Here is a 20537-nt window from a genome sequence, read left to right as displayed (position 1 = left end):
AGTGGCACGATCTTGGCTCATGGCATCCTCTGCCCCCTGGGTTTAAGCGATTCCCCTGCCTCAGCCTCCTGAGTAGCTGGGACTACAGGTGCGCACCACCATGCCCAGTTAATTTTTTTGTATTTTAGTAGAGCCGGGGTTTCACCATGTTAGCCAGGATGGTCTCGATCCCCTGACCTCGTGATCCGCCCACCTCGGCCTCTCAAAGTGCTGGGATTACAGGCATGAGCCACTGAGCCTGGCCTTATCCAGGATTTCTTTAAACTTTCTGGTTTACTGTTTATCCCATTTCTTGTTTTCTAGGCCTATTAAGGTTTTTTTTTTTTTTTTTTTTTTTTTTTTTTTTATATTTTTTTTTTTTTTTTCAAAGGCACCTTGGAAAGCAAAAGATCTTTAAAACTCAGTCTGGTCTTTTGAATCAGTGTCCTTTTGCTTGTTTTTTTGGTTTGTTTTTGGTTCTTTTGTTTTTGTTTTTGTATTAATGTATATTATTGACTCAGCTAATGTCTAATTACTCTACATTTTTTTTCCGGAGGAGAAAACCCATCATTCATCTTTTTATTTATTTTGTTTTTAGGCTTTTAATTTTCTATTTGTGAATCTGTCTTTTTATTTAAATATAATTTTTTAAAGTTGCATTTCTTTTGTTTTATGGTCAAATGAAATTATGGAAAAATACTAATTAAAATCATCCTTTAGTTTTTATAAATCAAATACATTATTGTACATAATAAAGTTTATAGCTTATGGTAAATGTATTCTTGGAGGACTTTTGTGTTTCAAGCTATTGAGTGAATGAATTAGCTAATGAAGAGTTTGTTTTAACTTAGCAAAGGAGATACAAAATCATCTAACATGACACTACAGCATTTAGGGCCAATTTTAGAAGGAAATGATTTTGATTTCTGTCATTTATTTATACAGTATTTTATGAATGGAATAATACAAATAATCATTTGTAAGGTCCAGAATGTGTTTCTGTTCTTAGAAAAATAGGACAATTTATTCCATCCATTTGATGGTATACTTGTTCCTTAGAATAATCTCATTTTTATGGATCTAAGCATTTTTTTTCACCTACTATAGTGTGGTCAGAAAATGGTTCTGCACCGCCTTATCTGTCAGTCCTAATATAATGCAAATGGGTATATTATTTTCAAGCTTAAAAGTGCCTTTCAATTATACTTTATTACTGGGGAGGAATAAAGAGTTACTATTCTGTGCATGCTCATGACATGGACACTAATTCAAACATATTAATAGATTAAAATACTGTGATAACAATTTTGTTCTATTTAAAGCTATATAAGACCTAAATTTCCTACAAGTTTAGGAATCATGATTTTCTCTGAAGAAATGTGTAAATACAGTTGACCCTTGAACAACCTGGGTTTGAACTGCACAGGTCCACTTAATCATGATTTAAAAAAATAAACTCAGTGAGCCCTCCATGTCTGTAACCAAGTGTAGATCAACAACATAGTATTCATGGGATGCAAAACCCACCTACACTGAGGGCCAACTTTTTGTATCTGTGGTGTCTGTAGGGCTGACTATGGTGCCTGAAGTGCAGATTTTAGTATGGGTGGTCCTGGAGCCAGTCACCTGCAGATACTGAGGGCTGAATGTATTTTAGTAGTGAGTAACGTAGCAATTTTTTGTTTTCTCTTTGCATACTTTTCTGTACACCGCCCTAAATGTAAGTTTCTGTTTGCAAAATGGTCCAGTCCTTTTGGAAGGCTTGTGTTGATTTTATATATATGTACATACAGGATGACTTACTCATAATAAACTCAGTGTCCACGTGAACTTCTTCCAGACACTAGATTTTAAGGAACCTTTTCTGAGACTCTGTGTCTACCTGGGCAAAACTGAAAATTAAAAAATCGGTCAGTTACCAATACCTGCTTTTAATGTTAATGAGGTTTCTGACTATAATGGGAATGACAGTTTATAAAACAGGATCCTGAGTTTATCTTTTTTATTATGCTGGTTCTAAATTTTAGGTAAATAAAGACTCATTGAAATGTTTTTATTCTGAATAAAAAATTACTCTATGCATTAGTTCCAGGCATGATTTAAAAACAAAAGAACAGGGCCGGGCACAGTGGCTCAAGCCTGTAATCCCAGCACTTTGGGAGGCCGAGGCGGATGGATCACGAGGTCAAGAGATTGAGACCATCCTGGTCAACACGGTGAAACCCCGTCTCTACTAAAAATACAAAAAATTAGCTGGGCATGGTGGTGCGTGCCTGTAATCCCAGCTACTCAGGAGGCTGAGGCAGGAGAATTGCCTGAACCCAGGAGGCGGAGGTTGCGGTGAGCCGAGATCATGCCATTGCACTCCAGCCTGGGTAACAAGAGCGAAACTCCGTCCCAAAAAAAAAAAGAACAGATATTAGGTGATACTTCTGTTTTGTTATGATGAAACTAGTTACCTTTAATTTAGGGGTAAGGTATGCATCTAGTAGAAATGTTGGTTTCCTGAAAGAAACCTTAAAACCATCCCTATTCCTCTAAGTAAGTCCCTCATTCTTTTTTTTTTTTTTTTTAACTGAGCAGGAGTTTTACTCTTGTTGCCGTGGCGCAACCTTGGCTCACCACAACCTCCACCTCCCGGGTTCAAGCTATTCTCCTACCTCAGCCTTCCTAGTAGCTGGAATTACAGGCATGTGCCCCCCCACACCTGGCTAGCTTTTTTGTACTTTTAGTAGAGATGGGGTTTCTCCATGTTGGTCAGGCTGGCCTCAAACTCCTGACCTCAGGTGATCTGCCCGCCTCAGCCTCTCAAAGTGCTGGGACCACAGGCAGAGCCACTGCACTAGGCCATTGTTTTTTTTGTTTTGTTTTTTTTTTTTGTTTTTTTTTTTTGAGACAGAGTCTTGCTTCAGGCTGGAGTGCTGTAGTATAGTCTCGGCTCACTGCAACCTCTTCCCGGGTTCAAGTGATTCTCCTGCCTCAGTCTCCAAAGTAGCTGGGATTACAGGTGTGCACCACTACACCCAGCTAATTTTTATATCTTTCGTAGAGGCGGGGATTCACCTGGTCTTGAACTCTTGATGGGGTTACAGGCGTGAGCCACCATGCCTAACTCCCGTATTCTTTCCATTCGTATCCGTATCTAAATTTCTCTCCATATCTCTCTTTATATATGGGCATACTCTCTATGTAGTATGTTTAGAAAGATATAAAGTTTGTTCAGTTTGGTATGTGTAATTAACCCAATTTGATATCCTTCCTCTCCTCAAAACTTGTATCCAGGGTGGGGGACTATTTGTTTTTTTCACTGGATTGTAAATTACTTGAAACTTGGATAGTACATTGTATTCTCACAGTATTGATTCAGTGATAGATTAGCATCTATGTGATGACGGACAGTCTTTGGTCTCTCATTTGAAAGTTGCCTGGCACATAGCAGTTGCTAAAGTGTTTATTGAATGAATTGATTGCCATAAATTATTTATTACCAAGTAGAAATTTATAACAAGCTGTTCAAAGACTGTAGCTTATATAAATGGCCAGATCTTACTGTCTGGAACTCATTTTTTTAAGCTCTAGTTATTTCCTTGGTTTCTTATAGTATTCTTCATTTTCTTTAGTTGTATAAATAACATGGGTTCACTGTTGAAAATTTAGAAGTTTAAAAAAAGAAAAAAAATTGTAATCCTACCAGCTAAAAATTAAAGTTATTTATATGCTTTTAGATTTTATTTTATGTAAGCATACTTATTTTTCTGAAATGGTTTCATGCTTAGAAACATATATGCTTGTAATCATATATGTGTATGTTTCTTCTAAAAGCTGAGTTTGTACATCCTGTTTCTCTGTTAGTGTCTTTACTTGCTGTCTCCATCCTTTTCTTCCCATTCTGTCTTAAACACACTCTAATCATATGCTCAGCTCACCTTCTGCAGCTCTTAGTTTTCAGTGTCCTGTTTGTTAAATCCAGAGGTTAGTCCTTGGCTCCCATTTTACTTTACGTATCAGAAACTTTGAAACCATTTTTCATTCCTCACTCTTGACTTGTAGTTTCTTCCTCCCTTACTGCTAGGTCTTCTCAGCCTCCTTTACTGATTCCTCTCCATTTCTATATCACTAAATGTTGCAGTTTTTAGAGTACAGTCCTTGGACTTCTAATTTTAAACTCTCAATAGTATCATGGCTATAAATGCTATCTGTACACTAATGACTCTCAAATGTTAAGTCTAATGTTAAGTCAGACATTCTCCACTTGGATATTTAAGACATTTCAAACTTAATATATACCAAATCATTCTCCTCATGTCTGTCACCCACAGCAAATAAATAACTGTTCCTTTCCTAAGTCATTAAATGGCAGTTTGGCAGTTTAGGCCAGAAACCTTGAGGTCATTTGCACAGCTTGGGTTCTGTGGAAATCAGAGTGAGACAAAGACAAGCAAGCTCTACTTTTCTTAGGGAGTGCTCTTAGCATAAACAACTCCAGAAAGAAAGGGAAAGAAGGATAGAAGGATAAATTAGGCTTCAGTGCAGTCCTAACAAAAGCCTCAGCCAATCTCACAAAGACCTCTAAACAAGGATGACTTATTGTAGTTATCCCGAGTTGGGGCAAGGGGTCATGAGATTAAATGACGTTACCTGGGAAGTGAGTATAGATAAGTCCAAGGACTGAACCCTAGAGAACTACCATGTTTCTATCCCATGTCAACCAGTCAGTATACAGGCTGCCCCACAAAGTGGGATGAGCTTGAGTGTCTTTAGGCAAGGCGATTCCTAAAGTGTCTGACAGCTGGGAGCTGTCAGCCAGCCACAGCCCTAGTGTCGGGGAAGTAAGTCCTTCACTCCTGATGGGAGATCTAGTGAGCACATAACAGTGTCCTCAACGTCATTCTTTAATTCCTTTTTCTCTCATATCCCAAATTCAATCCATCAAGCAAGTGTTGGTTCTGTTTTCAGTATACATCCAGAATCTGACCTTTTTTATCACCCCTCTGCTACCACCTTAGTTATACCATCATCATCTGTTTTCTGGATTATTATGTTTTCTTAACTGGTCTGCTGCTTCTACCCTTGCACCTTTCTCTTCTCTACATGGCAGTTAGATTAAATCAAAGTTAGATTGTGTTATTCCAGTGCTCTGGCTTCTCCTCTCACTTAAAATCCTAAATTCTTTCCATTGTTTACAAGGCCTTCCCACAATCTGGCCCCCATTACATCTCGAATCCTCCTCCTCTTGTTCATTCCTCTCCAGCAGCATTGAAACTTTTCAATCTAGCTTTCCAGCCTCTCTTGGCTTGCCTGTCTGCCACTGTGACATACTCCCCACTTCATCAGTTCCTCCCCATTCTCTGTTGGCTAGTGTGATAGGCTAAACCATGTCTGCCATATCAACATTAAATGACTTGATCAAGATTATCCAATGAGAAAAGTACTACGAGCTTAGAAAAAGTTCAAGCATTTTGCTTCTACCGATTTCTTTTGTTCCTTCTGTTATATCTTGGTATAGAAAAATTAATGTTTTAAAGTGGAAAAACAGTTAACATTTTTTAAGCCTTCATGTTGGTCAACATTTCCTGAAAAGTTTCATTGTTTGGTGCTTCCCCCTGCCCCAAAATTTTGAGTTGACTTCTAGTAAAATGCATTACTCTTACTGCAGCTGTGTGATAAGATTGAGGTTATGCCACCTCATGCGTGGAACTAATGATTTCTTGCTCTTTTCTTCTCTATACAGAGGCTTTCATCCTACTATAAAGGAGGATTTGAACAGAAAATGAGTAGGCGAGAAGCTAGTCTTATTTTAGGTGTAAGGTAGGTGTGCAGTGTAAGTATTATTTTGTTCTGTGGCCAAGCTTGTCTTTAAAAAAGAGAAAACGCTACAGTAAGGTTATACTTACATTTAAAATTATGAGTAGGAGGCAGAGGAGAAAATACCCAATTTTTCTATTTTAAAGCCTCAAATCTAAAAGTATCCCACTCCCCTTAAAAAAAAAGACAAAATTGTGAAAGATCTTTATTCTTTAACAAGGATCTGTAATATTTGAATACTAATGTTTCAGTCAACCAAAATATCCTTTTTTGTGGCACTGAATTCTCTCTGGACTCAGTTTTGTAATTTGATATGTCTCATATTTTTAATTATAATGCAGGATATGTTTCATAGTTTTTTTCTGCTTCTGCAACGTGACATCAAGCATATTTTGTGCTTGTTTCACCTTAGTATCCATTTGTTGTCTTTTTGGACAATATGGGAGAAAATTATGATATTATATGATTGCTGTGTGATATCATAAAACATTTAATGTTAATAATATTTTCCCCTATGATAGATTTACCAAGAGTTGTATTCATTTGTTTACCATATGTTCCCTTAGAGCCCACTCTCAAATTTTTGTGGAAATTGGTTACAGTATGTCATGTACAACAAATCTTCTGATGATGTAATCAACACAATTAAGTAAATTAGTTAGTAGAGTCCTATATTGGCAAAAAAATTTTGATATCTTGTAAATCAGATTTTTTTTTTTTTTTTTTTTTTTTTTTGTTAGAGACAGGGTTTCACCATGTTGGCCAGGCTGGTCTTAAACTCCTGACCTCAGGTGATCCACCCACCTCGGCCTCCCAAAGGGCTGGGATTACAGGCATGATCCACCATGCCCAGCCTACATTTTTTTCTCTTTTATGACCTAGCAGGAAAAACAAAACAGTTGGGAGGAGGAGCTCAATTTAGCTTGGTGCTTTATTTAAATCTAAGAAGAGATGAGATCTCTCCTTATCAGACAACAGAAAATAGGAAATGATTTTAAGCATGAGAGTCAGATTAGGAAGTTAACTATACTGCTAACTATTCCTTGCTTAAAATTATCCAGAATGGCATTGTTATTTTTCCTAAAGTTTTATTGGCCTCCCAAAATACCTTGTTGGTGATCTTGAAATCTGAGTATAAAACACATTAGAAAACCAAATACAAAGAGAATATCCTTTAATATTATGCAGGGCATTTATGTTGTTAGGACAGACAGGAGTTGACTACATTTTGACATTCTCTTAAGATAATATGTTTGTAAAGTTTTATCCCATAGAACCGAAAGCTGTATAAAATTCACTTGGAAAATGTAGTGATTAAGAGCACAGACTCTGGTATCAAGTATCTGGGTACAAATACCAGTTTACCACCTACCAAATAGGTGACCCCAGTTTTATCATCTGTAAAATACAGATAATAGTTTTAATGGCATAAGGTGCCATGAAGATTAAATTATATAACATGTGAACTTCTTTTTATGGAGGTTTGTTTTTTCTTTTTTAAACTTTTAGGTTCAGGGTTATATGTGCAGGTTTATTATAAAGATAAACTTGTGTCACAGGGGTTTGTTGTACAGATTATTTTGTTGCCCAGGTACTAAGCCAGGTACTGAAAGAGTACCCAACAGTTATTTTTTCTGCCCTCTCTCACCTCCTACCCTCCACCATCAGGTAGGCCTGTGCCTGTTGTTCCCTTCTTTGTGTCTGTTTAGCTCCCACATGTAAGTAAGAACATGTGATATTTGGTTTTCTGTTTCTGCATTAGTATGCTGAGGATAATGGCCTCCAGTTCCATCCACTTTCCTGGAAAGCCCACGATCTCATTATTTTTTGTGGCTGCATAGTATTCCATGGTATATATGTACTATATTTTCTTTATGCTGTCTACCACTGTTGGGCATTTAGGTTGATTCCATGTCTTTACTATTGTAAATAGTGCCACAGTGAACATATGTGTGCAACACATGGTTGCACTTACTAACTGCTCAGTAAATGTCAGCCAACCATAGCAGATCCTCATCCTGATTCTGTGGCTTAGGCATTGCCCTGTATGACCTTGGTCAAGTTTTTTTGTTTTGTTTTGTTTTTAGCTGTTCTGTACTTCGGCTTCTTCATTTTTGAATTGAGATTAATAATATTCTGCCTTGTTAGAATAACATAAGAATGATATGATAATATATAATACCTACCAAATATCAGGTGCTGAAAAAATTTTGGCTCTTGTTTCTTTCCATGTCTGTCATGAATGCAGAAGCTAGATATTTGCCCCAACACATTAAACGGAAAGGTAAATAAAACTTACCTGCTTTCCTCTAGCCCTTTGTTTCAGTCAGGCAATGTTAATTATGACAAGATAATTTAAGATATGAGTACATGGCTATGGTTCCATTTTCTGTGATCTTTAAATATTTACTATGTAGACTATATAACAGGTAGGTGAAGGCAAAATGGACCTGATCCTTTTGATAACCTATTTTTAAAATACTCTGTGTGTGCTAGATGAGTCTATACATTCCGACATATTGCATAGAATGAGAATTGCTTATTGAAATGCGTATTTGAGTCTTCGCCTTATGTTTTTCCTTGCAAGAGAGTAGTGTCCTGCACTACAACTCATGTCTATAACAAAAAGCCTGAATTATTTTACAAAGCTGCCCAGGTAAATTGTTTTTATACCTGGTACAATAAGTCCTCACTTAATATCACCCATGGGTTCTTGTAAACTATGACTTTAAACAAAATAGCTATAATGGAACCATTTTTTTCATCAGTGTTATAAAGGATGTTGAAGGAAATGACATTATTCAAGGACCTGCCATACATCATTTTGCTTAAAATCACAGTTTTTTTAAGAACTGTCAACAACATTGAATACTTACCGTATTGCCTGAAATGATGCACGTTTGTGATTTTTAAGCTTTCTAAAAACTTTTGTGGAACTTTGTTTATAAACTACATGTATTAGTTCATTCTCATGCTGTCATGAGTAAATACCCAAGACTGGGTAATTTATAAGGAAAAAGAGGTTTAATGGACTCATAGTTCCACATGGCTGGGGAGGCCTCAATCATGGCAGAAGGCAAAGGAGGAGCAAAGGCACATCTTACATAGTGGCAGCAGGCAAGAGAGCATGTGTAGGCGAATTGCGCTTTATAAAGCCATCAGAGCTCGTAAGACTTAGTCTCTATCATGAGAACAGCATGGGAAAAACCCACCCCCATCCATCAGTTACCTCCCACTGGCTCCCCTCCCATGACACATGGGGATTATGGAGCTACAATTCAAGATGCAATTTGGGTGGGGACACAGCCAAACCGTATCACTATATGTTACTCAAAAGCTCAGTAGTAAAAAAAAGATGAAACCAAAACTGCTTCATTTGCCGTAAGGTCCAAGAACACCACTCAGTTCCACATACCCCCACTGCCAACCAGATGCATTCTAGGGAGCCATTTGAAATATGTGGTCTAGGTAACATCATGTTTAAAGTTACATTTTCAGTTTCATAGTAAAGCTGTGTATACTGGAGGTATATCATCATGACCACATTTAATTTTTATACTGAGCTTAAAAACTAGACTTCTTTCATGTTGTTTAATCTTTACAGCACAAACATGTATTAATATTAAAATGTATTAAGGTTTAAGAGACTTAATATAACAAAAACTAAAAGGGAGTAAAGACTGCCAGCAAACCAGAATACGTCTCATTTGCAGAGTTCACCATTAGGAGTCTGATAATTATAATCTTAAAGGCAGAGTGTTTTGAATGCCATGTTTGCATATACGTACGTTCCTTTTTTGTGTTTACTTTAGTTCAGTGGTTGGTGGACCTCAGTGTGCATATTACTTTATGGAGTTTTATGTACAAAACCATGTGGACTGCTTTTTATAGCATAATTGATTATCAAGGATAATTTTGACTGGGTAATTTTCAGATTTTGTTTTATGTGCTCAACTAAAACTTACTATCTAGAATAAAATGGACCTTGCCATATATCTTCTAAAAAAATATACAGTGGTTTAGAAGAACATTGACACATATATATATATATACACGTATATACACACACATATATAAATATATATGTCTGTCTGTGTGTGTGTGTGTGTGTGTGTGAGAAATTTGGGTTTTACTGAACTTTGATCTTCATTAAGGGCCACATTGGTGATGAGCTTTATGAAATAAAGTTTTTAAGTTACCCCTTTTTTACTTTAAAATTCTTTGCATAATCTTTGTAATATCAGTATTTACTAATATGGAGTATTTGTTCTTTTAAGTTGTTTACCATTTTACAGTTATTTTTGGAGGGTTATATAAAATACATTAAGCACCTGTATTATGTACATTCTAAATTCTATTTTAAGATACAAATCATAGCTTCAGCCCTAAAGTTATTTAGAATCTACTTAAGACAACGTGCCAAATACACACAGGACAGCTAGAAAACATGACTAACAAAGGCAAGATGTGCTACAGAGCACCTCTATAGAGGAGGTGATAAATGTAGATTAGCCAAAGAATTCGAAACCATTATACTGGAATTTTTCAAACTAATAGGTTTTTTATTTCTTAATAGGCAATTAAACAGTATAGTGTTCATGCCTCTGGTATGATGTTTAACAATTACTTTCTCGAAATTTAGTAGTCTTTTAACCAGATAATGTTTAATTTCTGTCTGGGGGTACCTACAAGCCAAAAAGCAAGTTTAGAATGCTGCCTCAAGGACTTAGGTAAACAGCCAAAAGGAATACCCTTAGGTCCTTATAGGAAAAGATTTGATTCATTTTACTCATGGAAGAATATTTTATTTGCTTACTCAGCAATTAATAGTGCATTTGCATGTGCTTGGTGAACTGTCATTTACCCACAGATTAGAGGTAGCAAGTAATTGGCAAGGAACTGCCCAAGACTAGAACAGTAGCAGAATCAAGGATTGACAACTGATAGCAAGGGGGAGGCACTGTTCAAAATAGAACTTAAATGAATAACATTCTAGGTCCATTTAGCAGGAGGACAAGCAAACATCACCAGATGTTGAGAGTTTAAATGATGATGATGACAATGCTGTGAGCCATTCAAGAAATGTTAAATTAGGTCATTTGCACTTCACTTTTAGAAAGCAGGAAATATCTCTTAATACATTCTCATAAGCATCCTTTATATTCATGTATGCTAGGTTATATTAATCTTTTTACCTATATTATCTAATTTAAATAAACCTGGGAGGTAGGTTTTATTACATGTATATTACATATGAGAAAATTGTAACTGAGTTTAAGCAAGACAAACTTTCACAGCTAATGAGTAGTGGAATCAGGACTTTGAACCTATTTCTGACTAACTCTAAAAGTACATGCTTTTAGGTATTACATTGTGGTTCATCCATGCAAATTAAATTACTTTGAGCTTCGCAACAACTACCCTGTGCTTTACGTCAACCATTATTATCCCCATTTGAGACTCAGAAAAGTTAAGTAGCTTAAATAAGATAGCATAGCTATTAAGTAGCAGTAGATATTGTTGTTGTTAGTGTTATTTTTTTTTCCTTGCCTAGAAAATGTACTCATAAGCAACATTTCCAATACTGGATAAATTAGGTTTTACTCAAATAATTTTAGGAGAATGGCTAGGCGTGGTGGCTTATGTCTGTAATCCTAGCACTTTGGGAGGCCGAGGCAGCCAGATCACAAGGTCGAGAGATCGAGACCATCCTAGCCAACACGGTGAAACCCCATCTCTGCTAAATATACAAAAATTAGCTGGGCATGGTGGCATGTGCCTGTAGTCCCAGCTACTCAGGAGGCTGAGGCAGGAGGATCGCTTGGATCTGGGAGGCAGAGGTTGCAGTGAGCCGAGATCACACCACTGCACTCCAGCCTGGAGACAGAACAAGACTCGGTCTAAAAAAAAAAAAAAAAAAAAAAATTATCTACTTTAATTTTTGTTTACAGCATAGGCTTACAGCCAAGCTTTTCCCATGGGTTTTTTTCTCAAAGCTAAATAACTGTGAGATATAAAGAGTTCTGAGATCCTCTATAAAGATAAAAGATACTAAAGCATTTGCTACATTCCAGGTATTGTTATAGCACTTTGTAGGCATTAACTCATTTAACCCTTATAGTTGCTCTAGCCCTGTTTTACAATGAGGAAACTGAAGCACTAAGAGGATGAAAATTTGATCAAGCTCACTCAATCTGATGCTGGGATTAAAATCCAGCAGTGGGCTGGGCGAAGTGACTTATACCTGTAATCCTAGCACTTTGGGAGGCTGAGGGAGACAGATCATGAGGTCAGGAGTTTAAGACCAGCCTGGACAGCATGATGAAACCCCGTCTCTACTAAAATACAAAAATTAGCCTCGTGTGTTGGTGCACACCTATAATCCCAGCTACTCAGGAAGCGGAGACAGGAGAATCGCTTAAACCTGGGAGGCACAGGTTGCAGTGAGCAGAGATCGTGCTACTGCACTCCAGCCTGGGTGACAGATTAAGACTCTTTCGTGGAAAAAAAAAAAAAAAAACGTCCAGCAGTGTCCCTCTGGAATCCAAATACTTGCCTGCTACACTATATTTACTGCCTTACCCCAAAATAACTTAAAAGCATGTGTTTTCAAACTTACAGTATTGTCTGCAGACTCTGACTCCCCTAACCTATATATTGTTTTGTTTTTTAAATGAATTGAGAATAAGGACTGACATTACAAAGGACTGAAGAAAAACACATGTAACATTGAATCAATGATTTATTTTGATGGTTAGTGGAATTAAGTGGAAAGCTGTAATTTCATATTTGTCCACAAGATGGTGAAATTCTCATTAGGTTTTAATTTCTTGAAATCCATATAAACCATTAATTTATAATTTGCATTTGGCACTATTTATTATAAGCACTTTGATTTCTTTTTACAGCCCATCTGCTGACAAGGCTAGGATTAGAGCAGCTTATAGGAAAATCATGATTTTGAATCACCCAGATAAAGGTAGGTAGAATTCGTATTTTTTATAATATGTGTATCAAAATATACTATGAATTCCTTTCAAATTAAAGGAATTATAAATTATAAATGATATGTAGTTGAGATGGAAGTTTGTGTGCCACATGTATTGTGATTTTTTTTCTCATAAATAGCATTTAGTTTAAAGTTGAGTGATTCACACGAATAGTGGATTTATATTATATGCTTTCAAGAACTTAGTTGCTGATTTTGATATATGACTTCCTGAACCCATCTGATGTACCTTCCATTTTGATTAAGAAAAATTAAAAATATGAGTTAGGGACTCTTTGGTTGTATAAATTGATTTGGGTATCACGAATTGTATTTATTTAACCTTAAATGTAAAACCACAAGAGTTAGAGGATTTCCTCTAAATCTCTGAATGTAATATGTCATAGATGATTCTGAATTTCTTAATTTTATTCTGGAGGACTGTGAGGCTGAGCCATTTGTTTTTAACTGGCCAGGTTTTTAATGTAAATTTATCTTACAGAAAGACAATTATTATAACTTTAACTACACTACAGCTGCTTGAGAGAGAAAGCCCATATGTTCATTGCTGTTTCTGCTTTGAAATAACAGATGGTAGAAAGTTACACTGTATTTCAGAAGTCAAAGGGGGTGGGTAGGAGAGTGAAGGGTTTCTTGGATTCTTATTTACAGACTTTCACTTTTCTAATTATTTAAAAAAAAATTTAAAAACAAATTTTTGATTCCTCTCCATCCTAACCAACACCAAAATAAGGCATTCTTTTTCAGCTTTCTCACTTAATTACTTACTATAAAAATTCTTTTCGCTGAGCATCATCTCTGTTGGTTTTTGCACTTACTGTTCTTTAGCATGAATAAACATGAGAATAAACTTTGAAAAGAGGTTTTGCTGAAAATTTCTAAACAGTTTCAACAGTTACTGAAAGATTCACTCAGCTAATTTACTTTGCATTGTGGGCTTTTGGAGTAATTGGCAGAGAAAGAAATGTGTTGAAGTGCCTCCTTAAAGCCCTCTGTTTCCCAAACAGTCCCTGTTCCTTCCAGGTCAAGTGAATACCCTTCTCTGATTGATTGCAGTAGGGTCAAGCACTCCTGTCTGTCTTTCAGATGATTGACAAGTTGTTAATTGTGCCTGCTGGCAAGGAAGCAAGTTCTAAAATGTATCTAACAATATGTATTTTTAGATAGTTGTAATAAAAAAAGAAAATGTTTGTCTCTCTTATGAGCCAGTAGTGTTTAAGGAATTACTTGATTTATTCTGAGATGGTATATTTATTCGATTTGAGATTGTTGACTTTAGCGGGCTTACTAATATCCTTCTCTCTGGCCCTGTGCGGGTAGCTGGGTGTGAAAGAATGTACTTAGGAGCAAGGGGTCAGCATGTTTCTCTGGCTTCTACCTTCCAGCCAGCATGGTGGCCTTAAACATTCCTTTAACTTCTCCAAATATGAGCTTGTTATTTACAAAATGAAGGGATTTATTTCTAAAGTCCTTTTTGTTTACATGATTTAATAACCTTTTATACCTATTCAATAATGTAAAGGCTTCACCTTATATCTCTGTTCAGATCACATTTTTTTTTCTTTTTTTTTGAGACTGAGTCTCACTCTGTCACCCAGGCTAGAGTGCAGTGGCACAACCCAGCTCCCTGCAACCTCTGCCCCTTGGGTTCAAGCGATTCTCCTGCCTTAGCTTCCCAAGTAGCAGGGATTATGGGTACGCACCACCACATCCGGCTAATTTTTATATTTTCAGTAGAGACAGGGTTTCACCATGTTGGTCAGGCTGCTCTCAAACTCCTGACCTCGTGATCTGCCCACCTCAGCCTCCCAAAGTGATAGGATTACAGGGGCAAGCCACTGTGCCCGGCCCAGCTCACATTTTTAACTTAAGAAAGATGCTTTTAATTTTTTTGGATTATTTTACTCTCTAAGAATATATTGACAACTGTGGACCTTCTTTTCCATATAACTGCTCATTTACCCAAAGTTTAAAAACACTTGGAATTTCAGAAAGTTCATGTGCTTCCTAAAACCCATCCATATACTTACAGTTAAGAACTCCAATTAAGGAATGTTGGAACTTATGTTTTTGATGGAGTTGGAGACGGTAGCTTATGCATCTGAAAATTATCTTTTAAGAAGGAAAGTTGTTTTGTTTTCAATGGGAAGATAAAAGATTTTAAATAAAAATGCCTCACTGCCTTTGGAAAGAGAAATCCAAGAGTATTTGGGGAAGTACGAGAATGGGCAGCTTTTAATTTTGTTTCTTCTTTTTAGAATCTTTCAGCATATTTACTTTGGCCAGGTCACCACTGGGTTTTGTGGGTATTGTTGGTAGCTGGAAATACTTAAATCTCATTTCCAGTGCTTCTGGATTCATGAATATGTTTCCTCGCCCCACCCCACACCCAAGTAACTTTTCTGTTGGTTTTGCTACCAGCTGATAGAACAAATTTGTAATTTCAAATGTTGGACCAACTATAATTTGTCACACATTTCATTATCAGCTGTGCAAAGAAAGTGACATCAGAAAATTAGGTGTGGGAAATGGCTGAAAATAAATTTTTTGTAATTAGTTTAAAATGTGCATTTAGATGTATTTTGGTAAAAAGGAAATTTTGCTTTTTCAATGTAGTGAGATAAAAAATTAATGCAGTAAAACCATCTTAGGTCCTTGATCTAATGCTTTCAAGGCTAATATCTTTTAGATTACTGCTTTTCTTAAATTGATGAAGAAAGAGGTTGATGGTTATGAAATCAGTAGTTTTACAGTAATGCATAGGAGAGGAGAGGACGGATTGCGCAGAGATTTCTGAAAGGCTATCCAATACAGTCTTAATCAATGTGTGTTTTGCCTGTTCTTGCCAGGCCAGTTTGTTCAAGTTAAAAACAGGAATCAAAAGTAACATTTAGAAAGTTTTATAACATCACCATGATAATCAAACGTGTGATACTTTTGTACTATGTGTAAGTATTGGTCCACTACAGATTGGAAATCTTTTAAAAATTTAAAAGTACTCCTTTGCTGTAGTTTGAGAGGCACTGATCTAATCAATGCTGCTTCCTACACAAACTGCTGTGCCCCAACCCCAGGTTTTCTGATTAAGTATGTTTAGAGTGGAACCCAAGAGTTTACATTTCTAACAAAAGCCCAGGGGAAGCTGCTGACAGTGTAGGGACCACATCTTTAGAAATGCTGATATAATGTAATACGTCAACATTTGGATGATATGTAACTCTCAGTGAAGCCGTATTTCCCAAATGACCAATGAATTATGTTACAAAATCATAGATGGCAAAAAATAATAATAATTCAAAGTAAAAGACCAACAGATATTAATATAACAGACTTTGAAAGTTCATTGGCATGGTTTCAGGTTCTACAATGCAACTAATCTTTAAGACACTACCACTTGTTGAGTTTTGGGTTGGCAGCAATGAAGAATATCTGCAATTATCTGAAAAGATGAATAAAATACTCTTTCCTTTCCCAGCTACCCATTTGTGTGAAGTTGTATTCATACAACATATCACAAGAGAATGAATGAAGAGGTTGATACAAGTATCAGGGTATTTTCTGTTAAGCCAGACATTAAAAGAGATGTGGCACGCACCTGTAATCCCAGCTGCTTGGGAGGCTGAAGCAGGAGAATTGCTTAAACTCAGAAGATGGAGGTTGTATTTTACGAAGTCCTCCAGTTGATTGTAATGTACACTAATGTTTGACAACCACTGCTCTAAGGGTTCCAACTGGGTTTCTGGGGTGTTCAGTGGGGTTCCTATACCTGGTGTGTTCTGATCTCTAATCACAGTCTCCTTAGCATTTTGAAACTTCCAAAAACTTTACTGTGCTTTTCAGAAGCTTCTTGCTTTTTTCCAGAAACTTTCTATTTTGTTCTACTCTGTATAAGTTCAGAATTTGGGGTGTGTGTGTGTGTGTGTGTGTGTGTGTGTGTGTGTGTGTGTGTAAAACACCCAACTGTGTATCATGCTCCATTTTCAAGCTTGCCTTTGTCAGGTTGTGTGTGTGTGTATGTGTGTATGTGTAAAACACCCAACTGTGTATCATGCTCTGTTTTCATGCTTAACCTTTGTCAGGTTGTGTGTGTGTTTGTGTGTGTGTGTGTGTGTGTGTAAAACTCCCAACTGTGTATCATGCTCTGTTTTCAAGCTTGCCTTTGTCAGTTGGATCCTAAATCTTTAAGTCTACAGTTTTTGTCTTAGCAGTGTGTCCTTTGCCCATACTTTTAATTTCTTGCCTTACACCAGGAATCATCAATACTCCAAGGGAAAAAGCAGTTTCAGAATGTCATTTTACCTCTCCCCTTCCAGAATGCTCCCCTTCAGAATCTTTGGACCCTCAAGTGATGGTTTTCTTAGCAGTTTCTCTATAACACTAATTCAACAGGTAGGGTTTTTTGGTGGTAGTTTCATTTTTGTTATGAATTTCGTCTGGCTTTTTAAAGTTGTTTTCAATGTGAGCATCTAACACACTACTCCATCATAACCAAAAACAGAAGTAAAGAAAGTTACTTTTAGACAGTGTGACAAATGAATTGGCTCGCAGGTCATCTGGGAGGCCAGTACTGTAATCTCAGTGAGAAATAATGATGACCTAGTTCAGAATGGAGACAAGAAAGTGAATTTGAGATATGTTTTAGAAACAGAAGCAACACTTACTGCCAGTTGATTTGATACAGGAAATTTAGTATTTCCCCTTGATTTCTGAGTGAAAAAGTTAGATAGATGGTAGAGCTGTTTACTGAAATGGGGATGATCTTGAGTGGACAAGTGTATTGTAAACAGGTTTAGGAGAAAAAAATATGTCTTGATGTTAAGTGAATTAATCAGTAAATTGTCCAAGTGGAAATGGAGAGTAGAAATTGAATAAATGATTCTAGAGTTCAGAAAAACAGACTGGACTTAAGAATTTGGGAATCATCAATTTAAGATGGTGTTGAAATCAACCTTAAGAGGTCCTGAAAAGTAAAAGTATGGATAGAAATAAGGAGGAGGAAAAAAACCCAAGGATCCAAGTCTAAGGAACCAAACACTTACCAATCAAGTTAGAAAAGGGGAAAACAGCAAAGGAGACAGAAGGGAAAAAACCTAAGAAAATCATACCAGAGAAGCTAAGCCAGGAATATATTTAAGGAAACCAATCCAGTGATCAACTGGATTGAATGCTGCTGTGAGAACCATTAAAATAAGGATAGAGAAGAGGGTCTAGAGTATTTTTATAACATTGGAAGACTTTGATGACCTTAAAAATGGACTTTGACACCAGCCTGACCAACATGGAGAAGCCCTATCTCGACAAAAATTAGCCCGGTGTAGTGGCACATACCTGTAATCCCAACTACTTGGGAGGCTGAGGCATGAGAATCGCTTGAACCTAGGAAACAAAGGTTGCAGTGAGCCAAGATCACGCCATTGTACTCTAGCCTGGGCAAAAAGAGTGAAATTCTGTCAAAAAAAAAAAAAAAAAAAAAAAAAACCACTTTAAATTGGTGCTGTGTTAAGGAGTAAAAAGATGTGGAAGTTGAGTTAGCTTATATACACAGCTATTTTGAGAGTTTTGTGAGGAAGAGGAGAGAAATGGAATAATATCTGCAAGAGGGGGATGAGTCATTAAGGAAAAAAATGATATTTTTTGTTTTCTTTTGCTTTTTACCTTTTTAATTATAAAAGTTTGTTGAGTAGTTTTGAGCAGGTTTGTGTGTCAGTGGAAATGATCAACTAGAGAAGTTGATGATTTAGAAGAGATTATGTTTAAATTGGGGGGGGAGGAATAAATGTGATGTTTTAAGTCTCAAAAGTCAATTGTATAGATATTGGACAGATTTGGCAGTGTTTTACATGGAAAAGAGCCATGGGACATGTATTTGATCTGAAGGCCTATAAGATTCAACAGCATAAAAGCTGCTAAAAGTTTAATGCAGTCCTAAGCTGCATAAAGAACACATAGTATCTTTACTAAAGACCAAATATTACTGCAGTCCTCTGTATTTATTTGTTATGCATTCATTCAGTTAACATGTATTTATCCAGTTGTACTGAGCTAGGCATTTAGATCTCATCTAGAATTTTGTGTCTGTGTATGGATGCTAGATTTTTTAAGGATACTGACAAATCAAATAGTATTCAGAGGAAGTTGAAACAGGATCATGAAGTAACTGGAAACAATGTTATATGAGCAATTATTTATTCCTCAACAAAATTTATTGACTACTTAATGTAAACCAGATAATGCACTAGATACTGAAAAAGATAACCAAAGACCTTGCCGTCATGAATCTTATATTCCACTGTGAGAGACTGTAGTAGATAGGTATTGGTAGTCTAAAAATGGCCATAGATTCTTCATAGCAACTCTCATCAAGAGGTGAAGTCTGATGTCTCACCTTTTATATTCAGGTTGGCCTTTGTCATTTGCCTTGACCAATAGAATACAGCAAAAATGACATGATTTCTGAGCCTAGGCCTCAAGAAGCATTGTAGCTTCAGCTCTTACCTTCTTAGATCTTTGAGACCACCAAGTGAAGACAGCTAAGCTTTCTTGAAGGATGAAAGACCAAGTAAAGAGAGGCCTACCTATCCCAGCTTAGGCCCTATTGAGGCCATCCTGTACCACCCACTCCGAAGAACCACCCAGCCAGTCCACAGAAAAGTGAGAAATAAAAAGAACATTGTTGCTTTCAGCCACTAAGTTTTGGGGTGGTTTGTTATGCAAAAAAGACTGATATAAAAAAAATGCCCATGATGTCATGGATCATAAGTGCTTTGAAGAAAAAGCAGAGTGTGAGAGATAGAGAGTGGCAGCTGGAGGGGAGGCGGTTGCTGATTTACTTATAGCCTTCTTAGAAATTCTCTCTAAGAAGATAATATTTGAGCAGGGACCTAAGGGAGTAAGTCATGCAAAATGTAGAAAGAATATTTCAGGCTGAAGAAATACCAAGTGCATAGGTCCTGAAATGAGAACATATAGTTTGTTTCTGGAATTATAAGCAGGTTAGCTGAAGCATAGCAAGCAAAGGGGAGAGTGGTAGCAAATACAGTTGGAGAGAAAGCCCAAGGCCAAATGATGGAGTGACTTGCAAGCCATACTACAAACTTTGGGTTTTACTTTTAGGTCTTATGGGAATACTATTACCTGTTTTACAGTATTTGGAAGACTATTGTGCTATGAAGCAAATAGGGAGTCGAGTGGAAGCAAGGAAGTCACTAGAGAAAATTGTAATTCAAGAGAATGATACAGTTTTGGACAAGGGTTGTTGTAGTAGAGGAGGTCAGGGAGAAAATAGTCTAATTCAGGATATATTTTGAGGGATGCCCAACAAAGCTTGTGAATCAGGGGTAAGAAAAAATGAGGAAAGATGACTCCTAGGTTTTTGGCCAAAGCAATGGTTAGAGAAAAAGAAATTTGCTACACTGAGAAACTGAGAGGGGAATCCATGCTACATCGAATACTTAAAATGTGGCATGCATGTGAAGTTCCTCTTCTATTCCTCTATGAGGACAGAATTATGTTCACTGAGAAGAAACTCTAAGCAGTGAAAATTTGACCCCTATAAGGAAGGCTTTTCTTCTAGTTGGAACACAAGACATCAGTCAGCTAGTAATTATTGAGGCCTTTTGGAAGTCAGTAGAACAGGGTACTCTGGCACTGGAGCTACAGCAGCGGAAAAAGTGATGTGCAGATAGAGGCAGCAAAGGTAATTTGATTGAAAACAGGGAGGGGAGCACTACACACTGGGGTCAGT

The 20537-nt window shown here is 36.8% G+C and overlaps 1 protein-coding gene across 1 annotated transcript in view; it reads left to right on the top strand.

Annotated features, from left to right (window-relative positions):
* DNAJC15 (DnaJ heat shock protein family (Hsp40) member C15) overlaps positions 1-20537 on the top strand; it is an 84855-nt gene that overhangs the window by 53534 nt on the left and 10784 nt on the right. Inside the window, exons 4-5 of the mRNA XM_017536120.2 lie at positions 5711-5787; positions 12693-12763. Coding sequence (XP_017391609.1) covers positions 5711-5787; positions 12693-12763 — 148 coding nt within the window. The remainder of the gene's footprint in view (positions 1-5710; positions 5788-12692; positions 12764-20537) is intronic.

Source organism: Cebus imitator, unplaced genomic scaffold (assembly GCF_001604975.1).
Source record: "Cebus imitator isolate Cc_AM_T3 unplaced genomic scaffold, Cebus_imitator-1.0 Scaffold96, whole genome shotgun sequence".
Lineage (NCBI taxonomy): Eukaryota > Metazoa > Chordata > Mammalia > Primates > Cebidae > Cebus > Cebus imitator.
The sequence above is the reverse complement of the archived record's forward strand: the minus strand, read 5'-3'. Positions and strand labels throughout refer to the sequence as shown.